Here is an 18,600-nt window from a genome sequence, read left to right as displayed (position 1 = left end):
AGTTGTTTCTAATGTCTCCTCCCTTTTTCCTCTTGTACATCGTGCAGTTTGAGTTGCTGTAAATTAGGCTACTGCATGTTTAATGTTTAGCTAGCTACTGTACTACAATTGATTTTCCTGTGCAGTGTTGCCATGTTGGGTGGGTTTCCAATCAATAGAGTTGCTTTTGATTACATTGGGCTGGTAAATGAAATTTGTGTTGCGTTTTTCAACATTTGGCAGATATTTTGAAAATAGTGTGAAACAATATAACCAAACAAGCTGTAATTTTATGGTCGAAAACACAAATAAACTATTCAGAGCTCTTATGTTCCCACCACTTTTCAACCCAAAGTGACGTCCAAGCTTAGAGGAATATAATTTGCACCATTAAGTTATTAGACAGAATTGTATTTTACTTGTATTAAAAATCGGTTTGTTTTTGTGAAAAGTTATTCAGACAATGGAATGCTACTTCCAAGCCATGGTGAACAGCAGAAGCATTTTTTAAGAGTTCTAATACTAAACCACTATTCTGCAAGGGTCATTGTGTTAGAACAGAGAAAAGAAATGACACACCATAGCCTTGCATATGTAGATAATAATTGTTGGAACAACATTAGGTAATGTGCCTTAGTTAGAATAACATTTTATTCATATACAGTTTTGGATTCAGGTTGACTTTGAAGTCATGGCACATCAACGACAGCAGATGGCATGCGAGATTATGGATGCTTCTGGTATGTAGAAAAGCTTGGTATTGATATTGGTCTTGCCAATATCAATAGATGTGCTTAGAGGAAACATCTTCGTATTCTAGCTGTTGTAATGAGGCAAGCCCAGAATTGTAAATTGGACATGACAAAATTAAGTGACAAAATTGAGGTAAAAGTCACACCCAAAGATTGTGTTTGGTGTAACTATGACAATAATTTAGGATTAATTAATTCAAGTGACATTTTGGAATATACAAAAAACTGCTCCATGGATGCGGTCAAAACACCTGTTGACAATGCAATTACAAACAGGGTTAGTGATGTTTCTAACAACTTTATTTGTTTAGGTTTACATAAATGACTATGTATTTTCATTACAGAAATGAATATCTCTCAGCAGTAGTTAGAAATAGACTGCTACGGTCAGCCTTACAGACTTTTATGTTATTGATTTTGCAAATTGCATGTACTGATTGCCAAAGATGGTACCAAACTACGTGCATCAACATAACAATCCAAAAATTCAACAGAGCTATGAAGACATTATGAAAGTGTTGTCTCTGCTGTTAATATAATTTTTCTTGTACAATGTTAATTTTGCAATAAGTTTCCAAATCTAGTAGACTTGACTTTTTTTTTTAAACACTCAAACTACTGAGTTAGTGCAGCATGTTTTTCTCCCATTATTGTGTTTCATTTTACATATTGAAATTCAAAAGTTTTGTCCAAATGTACACTTGACTTTTTTTTTTACAAAATATCTATTTTAGGAACTACTGGAATGACGAAGTTCTGTCATATTTTGAAAATGTACATTTTGAAAAAATTAATTGTGTGCATTGCTCCCCACCCTCCCCTGATCAAGAATATATACAGTTGCGCTCAAAAGTTTGCATACCCTTGGAGAATTGATAATATATGTACAAATTGTAAAGAAAACATGAGTGAGCAGGCAAAACACGTATTTTATTTAATATGGGATTCATAGTCAACTGTAGGTTATAACAGAATGGCACAATCATGAAACAAGTCAACAAAGAAAATGTTACTGATCCCTGTTCGAAAGTCTGCATACCCTTAGTTCTTAATACTGTGTATAAACCATTATACCATCTTATAAACCATGTGGTTGGAATTCTGAATGCTGATTGGCTGATAGCCTTCAGTTTAATGGTGTGTTACTTTTGTACTCACAGGTCGGAATTTCCAAGTTCCAAGTGCGAACTGGAACGCCCCCTCGTGTCGGAATTCCAACTCAGAAAAACTGAAGAACCGCACTAGATCCGAGTTCGTAGTCCAAGATGGTAGCATTTCAACTGACATTATACATATGCCATTTAGCAGACAAGTATTGTAAATTATATAGGAAAATTACGTTTATTGTTAACGTTACAATATTCTGAACAGCACTCGCCTGTCCAGGTTAGGCTACCGATTACGGAATGGCCGATTTAAAAAGCAGTCAAAACATTTTTCTACACAATGAAAAACATTGTATACATTCCGAAAGGGCAAGCACAGCAAAGGCTTAATGGGGGGTACATCTTGTTTTCTGACTTTATTTAGACACTGGAACGAGATAAACTTGGGTTAACTCGGGGGTGGCGTCATTCCCAGTTCCAACTTCCGAGGTAAATCGAACGCACCATAACTGACCCTTTTTGTAAACAGTGATCACCAGTTCGGACGGAGCCGAACTGGTGGCAGACAGTGACAGTAACCTCTTTACAACATATATGAATATGGATTATCCATAAGTCTTCTCCAATTATTTTGTAAAGAAAATGTCATAACACAGATATCATATTACCGTTTATCCCATTCATGCATTACATGCTTTACATAAATACTGAGTGATGTAAGCTAAACTGTCTAAGTATTGGCAACGTGGTTTGTTTGCATGCTAATTCTGCTTACACGCTAACTAATGTTGCTAACATTGGTCCATGGTGTTTACCATTGTAAAATAGCCTACTGAGAATGCCTGCTTTGTGGTTGCTGCTGTTACTAATTTATAGTTATTATTATAACTACATTCCCGATTATGCCTGTGTGTGATAAACAATGGACAAAACTTTACCTGGTATGAAATGAGCACTGCAGAGACGAGCATTCCAGATGATTTTATCAGTCCAGTCTGTCTGTTTTATGGCTTGCAAACATAAACGTCTGCATTTAGCTTCAAAGGGTGGCTTCATCAACAGCAATCTATAATGGAGGCCATCTTTTATTGCATTCCTATTCTGACACAACAGTATTTTTTCCCAGTGGATCTTGCCCCTTTCCATTCACTTGTTCCTGCACTTTTTTGCCATCACCAAACTTCAGTGACGTAACCATGAGCTCCACTCAACGTTTTGTCTTTTACTTGCCCGAGTGCCCGCCTCCTAATACCCACGTCATCTTTACTGCATTTTCTGTTTCCCCCTACCCAGTAGATGGCAGCAGTACACTTTACCACTAAATACCAGAGTGGACGAAGAAGACAAAAAGCAAGCTAGTTAGCTATTTAATTGTTTTGCAAATACATTCTGAATTGGTAGACTTATATATTATCTAGGCTTGTTTTATAATATTTTCTCTCGTCATCATGGACGAGGAATATTACGAGCGAAATATTGGAGACTGGGATGGTCCGGACGGCAATGTAAGCATAGCTAACTGTCCAAATGTAGCTAGCTAACTAGCTAGTGTTAACATATAGTGTAGAAATCATCTTGTTGCTGACTGTCAAATACTTTGACTGCCAAATCACAAATAGTGTAAATATATTTGACATTTGGCTTCAATGTTCGGATGTCCTCTTATTACCTTTCTTTAAAATTGAAACGTGATCTATCTAGCAGGAAGACTATGTGGAAGGGGAGAATGATGGAAAAGTTCAGGAGGACTGTCTACAGAGGTTCTCTAGCAGAGATTACATCATGGAACCGGCTGTGTTCAACACCCTCAAAACGTAAACCCATTGTTTGTTTGTGTGTGTATGAGAGAGAGAGAGAGAGAGAGAGAGAGAGAGAGAAGTAGTGAGAGAAGTAGTGGTGTGTAAAGAGTCAAACCATTTCTTGAAGAGTCTTGTTTCCAAAGGTATTTCCAAGCTGGTGGCTCCCCTGAACACGTCATTCAGCTTCTGTCGGAAAACTACTCTGCTGTGGCCCAGACGGTCAACCTGCTGGCTGAGTGGCTCATCCAGATGGGTAAACATGACAGCATTGGAAATGGCACCTCAGTCCAAGCATTAGAAATGTTAATCACTTAATTAATGACATTATAACCGTTGTCTAACAAGAGCTCTTTAGTTATCTACTACACTGCTTTGCCTTTTACCTGATAAAGCAGCTCATTGCCCACAGTAGAATGCAGGCTAATTGTTATGTGGTTGTGATGAAATTGACATGGGATGAATTTGCTTTGCCGAGCAGTGTCTAGGAGAGTATTGAATACACTTGTTTGAGGCCATCACCCCCCACAAACAGGAATGTCAAAGTTTGTGAATACTCCTTCCAGGTGTGAAACAGCCAAGTGTGTGTGAAAAGCAAGACATAACATATATTCCTTATTTGGGGTTTATTTGTAGCAGCAAAAAATTGGATTTCATTCTTTCTTGGGCACTTCTCAAAAACATTGTCCATCTGTTCAAGTATTATTACAAGTATTATACCACCTTGCACACTCAATTTGCCTTTATTGCACATTTAGAATTGCCATCGTATTTGCATTTGTACAGTTGTTACATATACATGTCTACTTCCGAGACCTCATTGCTGCTATCTCTCCATCCCGGTTGCACATGCTACCTTACTCCTTCCATTTGCCGCGATTGCACATCTAGAATGCCACTGAGAATGGCCATTTGTACCAGCATAACTATTTATCCCACTTGTAATATACACTATACTTAATACTTGTACATTTTCTGCCCTCCTCTATTTACCTTAATTCCACATTTAGCATTGCCATTTGTACTGCATTCATTGCACATATATACATTCCTCTTGTAATATGCGTATACTTAATACTTGTACATTTTCTCTTCTATTTGCACTTCTGGTTAGACGCTAACTACATTTCATTGTACTGTACTTGTTCAACGATAATAAGGTACAATCAAATCTAGATAGATGAGATACCATTCAAAAGAATACACTTACAATAACTCAGGAAAAAAGATTTATTACAAACAGTTTGGCATTTTGATGGAAACTGGTGCCATAGTTAGATGACCTGAAAAATAGAGGTGTTTGGCCATACATTCCAATGGTGGGTTTGGCATTGACTAACGGAAGTGCTAGACCCAAGCTGACCCCCATAAACTACATTTGAGACTTTAATGTGCCACTAGCTGACAAGTGGCTGGGAACAACCTTTCGGCAAGCAAATTAGCTAGGATCACTTGGGCAGCAGGTTGCCCCACCTACAGAGATTCCCTGGTCTCTGTGTTATATAGGACCCTCGTTTGGATCCTTACACTGTTTTTTTACTGTTTGTGAATTACAGGTGTAGAGCCAGCACAGGTGCAGGAGCGTGTGGAGAATCACTTGAAGAGTCTTCTGATTAAGCACTTTGACCCCCAGAAGGCCGATTCAATCTTTACTGTGGAGGGAGAGGTGAGAGCTTAATTGTCAGGGGTAGACCAACCACCATTGCTTCCATAATTTAGCTGTGATAAGGAGCTGAGTCTCCCACACAGACTGGACATCAAATGGTTGTTGTACTTGATGACTCAGATAATGAATCAGCTTTATGTGGAAAATGGAAAATGCAAGTCCATCTTGCTTACACAGAGGCAAAGAAGACATTGAGGACATTTAAAATCAGTGTCTTTCCTTCATCTCAAATTATATTTATTAACATGGGCAGTTCTTGCAATAACCGCCACCAACTACGGGTCCTTGATGAACCCCCCACCCTCCAGTGCTGTTTTTCAAATGTTTCAGTGAACCCCTAACCCTCCGATGCAGTCCTTCAGATAATGTTTCAGTGAACCCCTAACCCTCCGATGCAGTCCTTCAGATAATGTTTCAGTGAACCCCTAACCCTCCGATGCAGTCCTTCAGATAATGTTTCAGTGAACCCCTAACCCTCCGATGCAGTCCTTCAGATAATGTTTCAGTGAACCCCTAACCCTCCGATGCAGTCCTTCAGATAATGTTTCAGTGAACCCCTAACCCTCCGATGCAGTCCTTCAGATAATGTTTCAGTGAACCCCTAACCCTCCGATGCAGCCCTTCAGATAATGTTTCAGTGAACCCCTAACCCTCCGATGCAGTCCTTCAGATAATGTTTCAGTGAACCCCTAACCCTCCGATGCAGTCGTTCAGATAATGTTTCAGTGAACCTCAAACCTCCGATGCAGTCGTTCAGATAATGTTTCAGTGAACCTCAACCCTCCGATGCAGTCGTTCAGATAATGTTTCAGTGAACCTCAAACCTCCGATGCAGTCGTTCAGATAATGTTTCAGTGAACCTCAAACCTCCGATGCAGTCCTTCAGATACCTGTAGTTCAGAGAATCATACAGTTATTTGAGGAAATTAAAAGGTCTTAAAATTACTTAATTGAACCCTTTTTTTAATAGAATGTCCTTAACCACACTATCGAAAACATAAATAAATTAATTTAAATATGATGTCTTATATCGGGCTTATTGTAACCCTGTCCTCCTGTATTCGTTCAGACTCCAGGCTGGCTGGAACAAATGATCGCCCACACCACCTGGAGAGATCTTTTCTACAAGCTGGCCGAGGCCCATCCTGATTGTTTGATGCTCAACTTCACTGTCAAGGTATTCATGATCAACCACAGTTAATATGATGTTTATGAGTCAAACAATGGTCCGTTTCCCTACCTTTGATGGAAGGTTCGGGTTTACTTCTTTATAAACTGCCTTCTTAATAAAAGTTAGGTTGTTAGGATAAAGTCAAGGTAAGGTTTATGTTTGAATTTTAAGATACTGCAAGATTGGGAGGCAGTCAATCAACATTTTTCCCACCGTTCGTTGGTGAAAATAATGATGTGTAATTGGTAAATTAACAGTTAAAAAAAAATTATAATAACTTGTGTGTCTGCTTGCTCAGCTCATCTCAGATGCGGGCTACCAGGGGGAGATCACCAGCGTGTCCACAGCGTGCCAGCAGCTGGAGGTGTTCTCCAGGGTCCTAAGGACCTCTCTGGCCACGCTGCTGGATGGAGGAGAGGACAACCTGGAGAAGAACCTTCCAGAGTTTGCAGTGAGTCTCACTCTCTGCGCTTGAGAGGTCCATGTTTAGATCTTCCCTGCAAATATGTAATTGTATTACTCTGGATTTTAAAAGGCAATGCTGATCATGGATCACAAAGAGAAATGTTATGAATATTCAGAAGAATTAGCTCTACTTATATCTGTCATCTCCATTCAATTGAAAATCTGTATTTCCCTAGTCAGTATGGAATTACAGGACTTTGGTATCCCTACACAACATCTGTGCGTTGACATGGGTGTTGTTGGCTGGTTGCCTAACTCTGTTCTCCCCTTGGTGTTCGGTATTCCACAGAAGATGGTATGTCATGGGGAGCACACATACCTGTTTGCCCAGGCCATGATGTCCATCATGGCTCAGGAGGAGCAGGGTGGATCGGCCATGCGCAGGATTGGCCAGGAAGTACAGAAGTCTGCACATCAGAGGTATCTTGAATGTCCTGGATGAATTTAGAATTAAGTACTTTATTATTAAGGGAAGTTTGTGGTCCCCTGCTGGAGCTGCTGTCCCTGCGACCCGATACCGGATAAGCGGATGAAGATGGGATGAGATGAGAAATACATTGTGAAAAAAAACATAATATGGATTAACTATCAAGTTAACCAACACCACCCAGCCCCCCTTGGGCCAGCCCTGGCAGGAGGGATGGTGGAAATGTATCTACTTGACATGCTCTTGAGACCTATAAGGACCATAGTCCAAGAATGCCCTCAATCTCTGTAGCACTCTACTTTAATTGCTAAGAGCAGTGGTTCTTAAACCTTCTCCTGCGTTTTCATGTGTTAGATCTACTTCAGATTTGATTCAACATGTCAACAAATTATTATCCATTGAATAGGTAAATATTATAAAATTATTTCATTTCATGACATTCCTGTCTTTTGTAAAAGAAATTGTTCTATTATCATCCAGTGGGACAGTTAAAGTTGACTGAGCAGCTTTGTGGTAAGGACAGTGTAATGGTAATATAGTGGTGTTAAGCTACTGCATCCGGGGCGATTCCTCTTATTGTTTCCCCACTGTCACTCTGATAAAGCATAAAATGGCAGAAACACATCTTTAAACGTGACATTTTTCCATATCACAGATTTCACAGCAATAATCACTGTGTTGTTTGATTTCAGGGGCCACGACGCCAGTCAGATCACTCTGGCTTTGGGCACGGCAGCAGCCTACCCTCGAGCCTGCCAGGCCCTGGGTGCAATGCTGTCGAAAGGAGCACTCAACCCCGCCGACATCACGGTTCTCTTTAAGATGTTCAGCAGCATGGACCCACCCCCCGTAGAGCTGGTATCTATCATGACACTTTAGGAGCCCTGATTAAGAACCCTGAGGTGCTTTTCTCTGAGATAGATTGTGGGATATTTTTTACCTTGGCTGTGACAAGTCAAGGTAGCGCAATTGGATCTGAGGCCAGCTTTAACGGGATACTAAACTGAGAATTGCTTTTCTTTCAGCTTTTGGTTTAATCTAGTGTTGTACTGTTTGTCTTCAGATCCGAGTGCCTGCTTTCCTGGACCTCTTCATGCAGTCGTTGTTCAAGCCAGGCTCCAAAATAAACCAGGACCATAAACACAAATACATTCACATCCTGGCTTATGCTGCCAGTGTGGTTGAGACATGGAAAAAGGTACCAGAAACACCCCATCCGATGGTTCAGTCATTGCTCTAATTTCTGTAGACAATTTTAAATGTTTTATTACTAACATGGGAGAAGTTTTATATCAAATTTAGTTCTTATTTTTTTACTTTCGTGAAAAAAATATTGACATAATTGTCTTTATTCATCCTCAGAACAAGCGGGTGAACATCAACAAGGATGAGCTCAAGTCCACGTCCAAAGCCATTGAGACGGTCCATAACCTGTGTTGCAATGAGAACAAAGGAGCGACCGAGCTGGTGGCTGAGCTCAGCACTCTGTACCAGTGCATCCGGTGAGCCCAGCAGACAGCCATGCTAATGAGCCCCGAATGGGTCTCCCACCGTGTTGCCTGAGAATTCTCTAAATGCAACTGGTTACCATTTTTGGTTGAGACTTTCTCCCTGTGTCCATTTGCAGGTTTCCGGTTGTTGCCATGGGGGTGCTGAAGTGGGTTGATTGGACTGTCTCTGAGCCTCGATACTTCCAGCTCCAGACAGACCACACCCCTGTCCACCTGGCACTTCTGGACGAGGTAGGGGTTGGGCTTTTCCACTGGTTAAGGGAAGAGGTTGTATATGTGGTATATGTGGGATGTTGACACAGATCTGAGTCCCAAGCAGTCTAAGGTAGTCTTTCATCATTAGTGATATACATTTAGGTCCATAAATATTTGGACACTGACACAATTTTCAGAATTTTGGCTCTGTGCGCCACCACAGTGGATTTGAAATGAAACAACCAAGATGCAATTGAAGTGCAGACGTTCAGCTTTGTATGAATCGTATGAATCATTTTCATACACAATCCCCATATTTAAGGGGCTCAAAAGTAATTGGACAAATTAACCCAATTTTAAATAAAACTTTCATTTTTAATACCTTTGCAGCAATGACTGCTTGAAGTCTGTAGTGCTCCTGGGTTGCTTTTGCAGTATGTTTTGGGTCATTGTCCATATGTAAAGTGAAGTGCCATCCAATCAACTTTGCTGATTTTGGCTGGATCTGAGCAGACAACATAACCTTATACACTTCAGAATTTGTCCGGCTGCTTCTGTCTTCTGTCACATCATCAATAAATACTAGTGACCCAGTGCCATTGGAAGCCATGCATGCCCATGCCATTACAATGCCTCCACCGTGTTTTGCAGATGATGTGGTGTGCTTCAGATCATTAAGAGGTTGCTGTCAGCTTTTGTCAGGGTATTTACATCCATAATCCGTGAATGTGTAGGAATTATAACCCATTTTATACATAATCCCCTTAAAGTAATTGGACAAATTAACAATCTTAGATAAAATTTTTATATAAAATACTTGACCGCCTGAAGTCTGTGACCCATAGACATCCAGAACACAGTATCTCTCCTGGTGATGCTCTGCCAAGCCTGTACTGCAACCATATAAGATCCTGTTTATTTCTGGCATTTGTTTTTTTACATTCGGTCTGGTCTTCAGCAGGTGGAATTCATGCTCAGTTGGATTCAGCTTGGCTGATTGACTTGGCCAGTCAACAGCATTCCACTTCTTGGCCCTGAAAATCTTGAGTTAGCAGCAGTATGTTTGGGGTAATTGTATTGCTGCAAGGTGCCGTGTTTTTTTTGGTATATGAATTATAATTTTTTTTGGTAAACACTATGTGTTTCTGTACACTTCAGAATTCATGAATTCATGCATCAGCAGTTTATTTATCAATGAAGGCAAGTTAGCCAGTTCCACTGTCAGCCATTCATGTCTATAACATTCTATTTAGAACATATGCCTGGAGGTTTTGCCTGGTCAGGTTGGATTATAGTTCTGGGCTGCTTTGTGATGTTGCAAAGTGGACCTGATTGTAATAGACTGGCTGTTCATCTGAAAGTGGGTGAGTTTTAGGTCATCATATCAACCAACCATGACTGTGTTGTAAATGTCTTCAAATGTTTGCTGTTTTTATTAAATAAACAGTGATTTATAGACGTCCAGTCATAATTACAAAAGAAGTCTTACAAAACCGCATTTGTTTCTGTCCGACAGATCAGCACTTGTCACCAGCTGCTACACCCGCAGGTCCTCCAGCTGCTGATCAAGCTCTTTGAGACAGAACACTCCCAGCTTGATGTCATGGAGCAGGTGGGCGTGGCCGGCTAAGAGTTCCAGTCAGTCTGTCACTAAAGTGTTACGGATTGCTTGATGGAAAAGCAATTTCTGTTTGCGATGACATATGCAGCGTTCGCTGTGAACCCTCCTGTGAGAGTGTTGCCTTATAAATTGCTATTTTAAAACAGAATGAAAAGAGCGCTTAGTCGGGACACATGCCACCTCCCCATAGATGTTCAGTATGTAACCTGACTGTCCCTGTCAGATGGAGCTCAAGAAAACCCTTCTGGATCGTATGGTCCACCTTCTGAGTCGAGGATACGTGCTGCCTGTGGTTGGATACATTCGCAAATGCCTGGAGAAGCTCAACACAGACATCTCTCTTATCCGCTACTTTGTAACAGAGGTAAGGCCTTCTTGTAAAGTATCTTCTGACTCTGGGCTTGCATTGAAAAAGTGAAACCTTCTGAATGAGTGGTAGTTCCAGGGCGCTTGAAGAAAGGGCCCTGAAAAGCTTGCTGTTTGTGTTTGTCAGGTGTTGGATGTCATTGCCCCTCCGTACACGTCAGACTTTGTCCAGCTGTTCTTGCCCATCTTGGAGAATGACAGCATCGCTGGCACCATTCGCACGGAGGGAGAACACGATCCTGTTGCTGAGTTCATAGGTCTTGCTCTTTTACTGTGTTTTACATGACCCAAAACTGCATATTGATTGCTAAATCTTATTTGGCCCAGTTATGGACGCTTAAACTCAACATATTTTTCCGCTGTTTTAGCACACTGCAAATCCAACTTTATCATGATGAACTGAGAGCGACCAAGTGGCCTACCTTAGCTGAGGATCCAGCAGGAATACGTGGGAGGGACAGAAGGCCAGCCTTGGGTTGTGAGCCTATCATCCCAGGACTGGTTCCGCTGAGGACTTACGGAGAAGAGATGAAACGTTGCCAATTTTGAGGCAGACGACTGAATATTTGCATTTAATGGTATTTTTGAGTGGGGCAGTGCCTCCTTTAATATACAATTTTTTTGTTCCTTTGATGAAGGTCAAAGGCCTGGACTGGGTCAAATGGCGGTAGGCCAGATTTGAACCCCTACCAAGTCTCACATATGCCAGGGTCCACAACTGTAACAGCTGTATCATATAGGCCACTGCACGTATGTTTGAACCTGCAGTTTAGAATTCTGTTCCAATATGGTGTAAATATTCTTTGTGATAAGATGTAGTGTCATTGCTTATCACGGTGTCCAGAGGTTTGAGAGCTTTTCATAGTGCAGCACCATAATTGAATACACTGTACTTTACATGTGTGGTATGGGGTTATGTTGCTTTTTCATATTTTTATATGTAACTGAGTGCTCATATTCCCACTGAAAGGATATCTTTTTCATGGTAACCTTGGTACTAACATGTTTTTATTGGTTTCAGTCATAGCAACAGTAAAAAAAAAAATTTTGGTTAAACAAGCTTCCATCATAGGCCTGGGCTCAAACAATGTATTGCACTGTTCAGTGTTACTCAGTAGTCTCACAAATTCTATATTTTAAAATTGTAAGTACAGCTGTCCCATCCCAGCAGGGAATAGATAAGGACATAGGGTCTCAGATGTTGCACACCAAGTTGTTCTGCTTATCACCCAAACACACTTGGGGAGCACTTCGGCTACAGACCAGTTGGCTTGTCGGTGCTGGCCCACCCTTTGGGGAAAATTACCCTGGGTTGTAGTGTTTTAGACTGCTGTACCACTTCAGAGGCCTGTGCCTCACATTTCACGTAGTGAAGAGAGAGGAAAGCCTCAGCATGGGTCACCAGGAGGGTGTCTGGTCTACACTCCAATGTTGTGAGACAGTGCCTTAATGGTTGAATCCTGGCCTTTACTTCTGGATACAATCATTCACTTGATTTACAAACATTGCATTGTTACAAATTTGATCAAGAACAGCAATGAAAAACAAATTAAAATTCCCTCTTCCTGATTTTACAGTTGTAAACTTACTGTAAAGAGCCTGAGATTCACAGAAAACAGTAGATATATCAAAGACAGCATTGTGTTACTGGTTCCTGTTTATTAGAGGTACTACACCCTCAAACTAACCTTCAACATTCATCCACCAACAAAAATGGTGCACGTCAGCAGTCTGGTTGATAATACAGAACAGTGGACAGTCACCTGTTGATATCCTGATTAACATGTAACTTCCTCTGTACTTTAAATGCTCTCCCTGACTGCTAACGTGCACACTTTTGCATTAGAAATTGACTGAAATGTTTGGGAAAATATCCCATTAACATGGATGAAGTATATTGTGAACAGGCAAGTATCCTGCACCAAGTTTGAATCTGACTCATTAACAACCAGTCTATAATATGCATATCACTAAGTTCCTCAGATACATCCTGGAATTATTTTCAGAAATGATGCACAGTTAATCTAACAGTAATTGGCCTTCTTAGAGAAGACCCTGTTTGGCGCCATTTCCTGTGGTCTACATGTAGGTCTTGGGAACAATGGGGTCTCCATACATGCAGTCTTCCTCCAAGGCCAAGTTGTACTGACTGCCACTTCCTCCCTTGTAGGCACTGGTCACAATCCTCAGCCAGCCTTTCTCACCCTGGCAAAAAAGCATTTCAGCAAGATCAATATCACTAGCAATAATAAGTTAAGATGAGTTAACGGTATTAAAAATGTAGAAGTCAACTACAGGAAATGTGACATGCTATATTTAACTTTTTAAACAAATGTATCTCTAGTGGAATGTGAGTTTTCAAATAGTGACATTAGGGAATTTGTGATTGGTTCTGACATGGGTAGGTTGCTTTTCTAAGCAACAGACTTGGCCAAGAGTTAGAGACTGACAAACCAGCCTACACTAATCACCTTAAGGAGATCTGGGGTGGTGAGAGACCTCAAAGGGTAGAAGTCCCATCGAGAACTCCTGTTCCATATCACTTCATACAAATAGTATTACTAAAACCAACCACCCCCATTTATAGTGTGACACTGATCAAATACAATGATAGTGATTGATGTGGTCTACCACACTGTAAACTGCTGCAGATTAGACCGAAATGTTTTCGTAATATTCATTTGTAAACAGTTACCCAGGGCTCTCCCCATGAATTCCGGACGATCCAGAACTCCACACCGTTCTCATCCACGCCCCAGCCAGCAACTGACACAATGTGGTTAATGCCAGGGTTTTCTTGGTACTCAGAGTACACTCCTCCAGTGTAGGCATCCAACTTCTCTGTTGCCATGATCCCACAGCTGCCAGTGACAGAAAAAAATAATTAGTACGGCTTTCAATGGTAAGATTTAATTTCCAAGTCCAGCGAGTCACCATGAATAGGGTGCCATTTGGGATGCAGGCCACATTAACCAGGTCCTAACCTGATTGGTCCTCCAGCATAGATTTCAGCCATCATTTTCTCCCTCCCGCTGACATCACCAAAGTCAGCAACCTTCCACAGGGTGTAGTTTTTGACAATGTTGCAGACTCCAAATGTGGTGCAGGTTCCACACTGATTGAATGGTTTGCACTCTGCAAGACAATATGGGGAACACATTCAATGGACACCTTTGATCAGGTCGCACAGAGATGGGAGGTTGGCATCGTTACATTGTCTTACCTTGGTCCTTGGCCTGATAGTTGTTGCAGGTCTCATCAGGGATGCCTTGTTTGTGGGCGTACTCCCACACTCCAGAGTGATCCCCTCCATGACAGGAGCCAGCCTCGCCACAGTCCACCACATTTTGGACTGACAAGTAAGCAGAAGGCCAGGCTCCCTTACGCTTGATGTTGATGCGATCTGAAAAAAATAAAAATTAGCAAACAAGTTATAGTACAGATTAGTATTTTCACAGTATACATTTGAGAGATACAGGTTATGAGTGTAGATGAGACTGGACAAGGATAATGCTCAGAAAGTGTGAGCTACTGAACAGGTAATCAGGTCAGTCTCAAGGTGCATTTGTGGTGTGGGGCAATAACAGCACTAACACTACACCTGCCTCTCCCTCCACGTTGATATTTGTCAAACTTAGTAAGAAAAATCCCATTATTCTCAAGTTCTGCTGAGATTTTAAATGTCTTGACTCCATCACCATTTCAACCATGGCAACCAGTAAGTGATAGATGAATGACAATCAGTTTGCCATGAAGGAAGCCAAAATAAAAAAATAATTCATAGTGCACTTTTTCCAAGTTTCCTTTTTGACAACATAACGGAGATAGTATTTTACAGTTTACCTGAACAGACCAATGATCAACATCTATGCATCTGAGTTAATCTTTGCAGAAGAATCAACACTACATGCACCAGCTTTACAGGAAACATCTGTAAACCACAATAAATGAGTGACTGATAACAGTATTCTATTCACTGAGCTCTAAATCCCAGCTGAATCTGGTATCTGTTGAGCAAGTAGAGAAAACCCGAATTTGGTGTGACAGATCGTAAACGATCATGGTCAATACATTGATTGGCTGGTGGTAAAGATTGTTAACATCCTGTATCTGGTTGAGTTTCTCCAGTTGACAACACCAAACACCTGCTGCAGACCGCTAGTCTCACATCTGCTTCACTGCCCACTGGTTTAGTCAGGTACCACAAAGATAAAAACCTAGAAAAGCTACAATTAACTAATGTAAACAACATGCCTAACACACTTCTGGTGGAAAGTTGAAGCTAAAACCACTTCCCTTTTGAGGGACATTAATATATTGAGAATACCTAGTTTTTTGTACAGTCAACTACTCTCGCACACAAATACTCCTCAAGACATGGGACTAGAGGTCACTACAACTAAATCCAATGAACTAATGTACTATCCTGCTAGCTGTACTTTTGTAGTCATGTTTTGTGTGGACCCAAGGAAGAGTAGCTGACTTATCTGGATCAGCTAATGGCAATAACTCAAAATAAAATATATTTGTACTTCAGAAGTACTCAGATAAAAAGTTTGTAATACAAATAACTCTGCTAATATGGTAGATTGTAGAAGGAACACTGGAAACCTTCAAGTAGGCTAAATCCAAGTAACTGTTATAATTCATTACATTTCTCAGCTAATGGATTTTTCCAAATGACCCAGCACTATTTACTACTGACCTTTGTCAAAAGGTACAAGAGTTCAACAAAAACAACTGAGAATCTTCCAATGTACTTTTATGATGTAAGAGAAGGGGAAATAAAACATTACATTCCACAGATTCACAGGAAATCATGGTACTTCAGCTGTATGTCAGCACATTCAGGGGTTGTCAAAAGCGTCACTCTAAGACCGCCCTGGGGCTCTGGTGTGAGTCATGTGTTAAAAGCCTGACAGTCACACACCTACATAATCAAAAAACTGGTTTCTGAGTAACTTTGGATTGGCAAACCATTGTGTCGACATATGATAAATGTAGATGTCCAAGATATGCAATCCCTGTAGAACAGAAGTATACAGACATCTGTGGCCACAATAGAGTTTTACAATATTCCTGTCCCTGTCCGACAAAAATACAGAGTAAATTCTATGTTCTGTTAATTCTGAGCTGTACTAGAGTTTACATTACCTGCCATTGCACTGGTGCTGCCATGTGCCCAGCAAGAGCCACAGTACTGGGGAATGTGCTGGTTGCGGGTGGTGCTGACGTAGTTGGTGCCATTGATGTTCCTCCAGTCCCAGGCCTTAGGGAGTTCCTTGATATTCAGATACTCATAGGGTCGGGGCGCAGTCCTGGTGAGAGAAACGACCATGTCTTAAAACAGATATTGAAACCCACAAGTACTTTGCAACATTTCAACCATTATTAAATGGTTTAAATGTGATGTTTGAACGTTTACTTTTGAAGTGATATCCTAAGTAAAAATACAGTAGAGCTAATGCACGGATGAAGAAAAATAAAAGAGATCAGGCAACTCCAAAAGTTGAAACCCCGATTTTGAAAAAAAAATGTGTAGACTGCACAATATCTCGCTTGGTCGTCACACTTCCAGTCTCAGCAAAATGGCCAGCTTTGTTTTAATGGAAATACAAAAAAACGAATTACAGTGTGGTACCAACTACAATATGTCTGATTATCTTTAGAGGAATGACACTGATACAACTAGAAATGAAAGTACTAGAACTATGTTCAAAGAAACCAGTTACCTACCATGTGTACACTAAACATATCAAATTTGCAGGCGGATAGAATAATTCACGGTTTAAGTTACCTGACTCCAACGTGCTTGTGAAGCTTAGGTCTATAGCACGGCTGGTTTTCGTTAAAATATCGTCCAGCAAAGACACCAGACAACATAAAAACCGCGAATAACAACAACGTTCGAGCCATGTTAGAAAATACCAGTCATATGACTTCTGAGGAACGTGATTCGGTTTTTATATTTTAAGTGTAAGTTTCGCTTGCCGCTGATGGGCGTAGTTTGCTCATTTTAGACCATTTCATTGGACCCATCTTTTAAAAAAAAACAAAAAAAAAACAAAAAACATTCTGTTCAGTATTAGAACTCCAAAGGAGAATGTCAGGCACACCCGAGTAATGCAATAATACAGTGACCCAAAGCACGTGTAGGCCTCCACCACAATTTAAGGAAAATATATAATTAAACAATTTGGAATTGCCCAGTCGATCTTATGGCCAATATGTACTTGCAGAACCATTAAAAAGTGGTTAATGACAAAAGTGTTCCGCTGTTCATGGAACAATGGGATGAAATTCCCTACAGTGAAGTGAGAAACAGATCATAAACTGGGCTTGATTACGAGTTACTTTTGTAGCGAAGTGACAACAACAAAAATCTATGTTTACATAACTTTATTAATTGTATGAGTTATTTGTTCCCGAAGACTTCAGTTCAAATGTTGGTTGTGTATAACCAAAAAAGTTAAAACAGAAGGGGTATCTAGTTATGGCACTACGGTTAGTAAACTGTTAAAACCCAAAACACAAGCTTGTGTCAATCCAAGTGTTTGTCAACAATGGAAATATAAACACCGAAAAACATTGTAACGTTTATTGGGATATCATGGTAATCTGGATTGCATCCAGTTATATTATTGAGTAGATGGATTTATCAATTTACAGCCTTGCCAACATGTTTCATCGTATTCAAGACAACTACTTATAATTTGACAGGTTCACCTGTGTTACATAACCAATTATTAGCATACTGACTTGTTCACAGTGGTTATTTCTATAGGTCTTAGGCCAAACCAAAAGTCTGTAATCGGAATCAACCTTTGCATGAACGTGAATCATATGCAATCAAGAGTTAAATTAGTGCAAGTACCAAGAGACAGCAATCTTACATTCAGGGAGAGCCCAGTCACAACATCTATGATCGGCGAGTGGAAGCAGTTTAAAGAGGTAACAAAAAAACCCAAAAAAAGCATATACCATAAAGAAAAGAGGCCTGCCTAAAATACAGGCTAACAAAAATCAAAATCACATGCTAGCCGGCCAAGAACCCTCTGGCTGAATAATGCTAATCAGCCAGATTGCTCACACCTGTTCATTTATGCTGCCACCTAGTGACTATCAGATGACGATCATAGACTGTTAGTTGTTAGTCTTAGTGGCTCTGTGCTAACTAGAGCCGGATAGAGGACTCCCCTGAGAGAAAATCATTTTATGTAGACAGCGCGGTGTGGCTTTCAACTTCATTGTCGAGTTAGGTTGATTGCCATTTAGCAGTACATACTGAATGTGTCCCTTAAAAATAGGTCTGACAATTAACACTTTGATATTTACCTTTGGAAAGCAACATATGGTAACAGAGTTTCATTGAAGCCAAATGGCCTTAACTGAAGGTGCATTGGTCACAAAAACTAAAAAATTATTCTGTGCGTAGAGGGGAACAACTAAAATTCATGAGAGCATATGCCAAACAGGAACAAATTGGTACAGCAGTTGCAAGCTAAAGCGGACCAACAGGGATAGACAAACAGCCCTTTCAGGCAT

General features: G+C 40.5%; 2 protein-coding genes across 4 annotated transcripts; one reads left to right on the top strand and one right to left on the bottom strand.

The window, feature by feature from the left end:
• The first annotated feature begins 3,116 nt into the window (after positions 1-3,116).
• nelfcd (negative elongation factor complex member C/D) lies at positions 3,117-12,697 on the top strand. 2 transcript variants are annotated; one of them, XM_010881137.3, is made up of 15 exons: positions 3,117-3,342; positions 3,542-3,651; positions 3,780-3,889; positions 5,190-5,299; positions 6,369-6,476; positions 6,769-6,921; positions 7,225-7,355; positions 8,055-8,220; positions 8,426-8,560; positions 8,725-8,864; positions 8,990-9,104; positions 10,585-10,680; positions 10,913-11,053; positions 11,183-11,312; positions 11,424-12,697. In XM_010881137.3, exons 1-15 carry the CDS (start codon positions 3,286-3,288, stop codon positions 11,456-11,458), a joined length of 1,737 nt encoding a protein of 578 aa, XP_010879439.1. In that variant the 5' UTR covers positions 3,117-3,285; the 3' UTR covers positions 11,459-12,697. The 2 variants fall into 2 exon arrangements, with proteins under 2 accessions (XP_010879439.1, XP_010879438.1); XM_010881136.3 differs by having other exon boundaries at positions 3,539-3,651.
• On the bottom strand, positions 12,042-18,124 carry ctsz (cathepsin Z). 2 transcript variants are annotated; one of them, XM_010881139.4, is made up of 6 exons: positions 17,949-18,124; positions 16,210-16,373; positions 14,279-14,458; positions 14,040-14,190; positions 13,751-13,916; positions 12,042-13,260 (listed from the first exon to the last, which is right to left on the bottom strand). In XM_010881139.4, coding segments are annotated over exons 1-6 (789 nt in total). In that variant the 5' UTR covers positions 17,951-18,124; the 3' UTR covers positions 12,042-13,134. The 2 variants fall into 2 exon arrangements, with proteins under 2 accessions (XP_010879441.1, XP_010879440.1); XM_010881138.3 differs by lacking the exon at positions 17,949-18,124 and adding an exon at positions 16,853-17,010.
• Between the last annotated feature and the right edge of the window lie 476 nt (positions 18,125-18,600).

This window comes from Esox lucius, chromosome 17, assembly GCF_011004845.1.
Source record: "Esox lucius isolate fEsoLuc1 chromosome 17, fEsoLuc1.pri, whole genome shotgun sequence".
Lineage (NCBI taxonomy): Eukaryota > Metazoa > Chordata > Actinopteri > Esociformes > Esocidae > Esox > Esox lucius.
The sequence above is the reverse complement of the archived record's forward strand: the minus strand, read 5'-3'. Positions and strand labels throughout refer to the sequence as shown.

Coding starts and splice junctions, on each gene's coding strand:
- nelfcd (XM_010881136.3), top strand. CDS start 3,286: ATGGACGAGGAATATTACGAGCGAAATATTGGAGACTGGGATGGTCCG. Junction 6,922..7,224: donor AGAACCTTCCAGAGTTTGCA/GTGAGTCTCACT, acceptor GGTATTCCACAG/AAGATGGTATGTCATGGGGA. Junction 7,356..8,054: donor CAGAAGTCTGCACATCAGAG/GTATCTTGAATG, acceptor GTTTGATTTCAG/GGGCCACGACGCCAGTCAGA.
- ctsz (XM_010881138.3), bottom strand. CDS start 16,971: ATGGCTCGAACGTTGTTGTTATTCGCGGTTTTTATGTTGTCTGGTGTC. Junction 16,374..16,852: donor CACAAGCACGTTGGAGTCAG/GTAACTTAAACC, acceptor TTCTCTCACCAG/GACTGCGCCCCGACCCTATG. Junction 14,191..14,278: donor CTATCAGGCCAAGGACCAAG/GTAAGACAATGT, acceptor ATTGTCTTGCAG/AGTGCAAACCATTCAATCAG.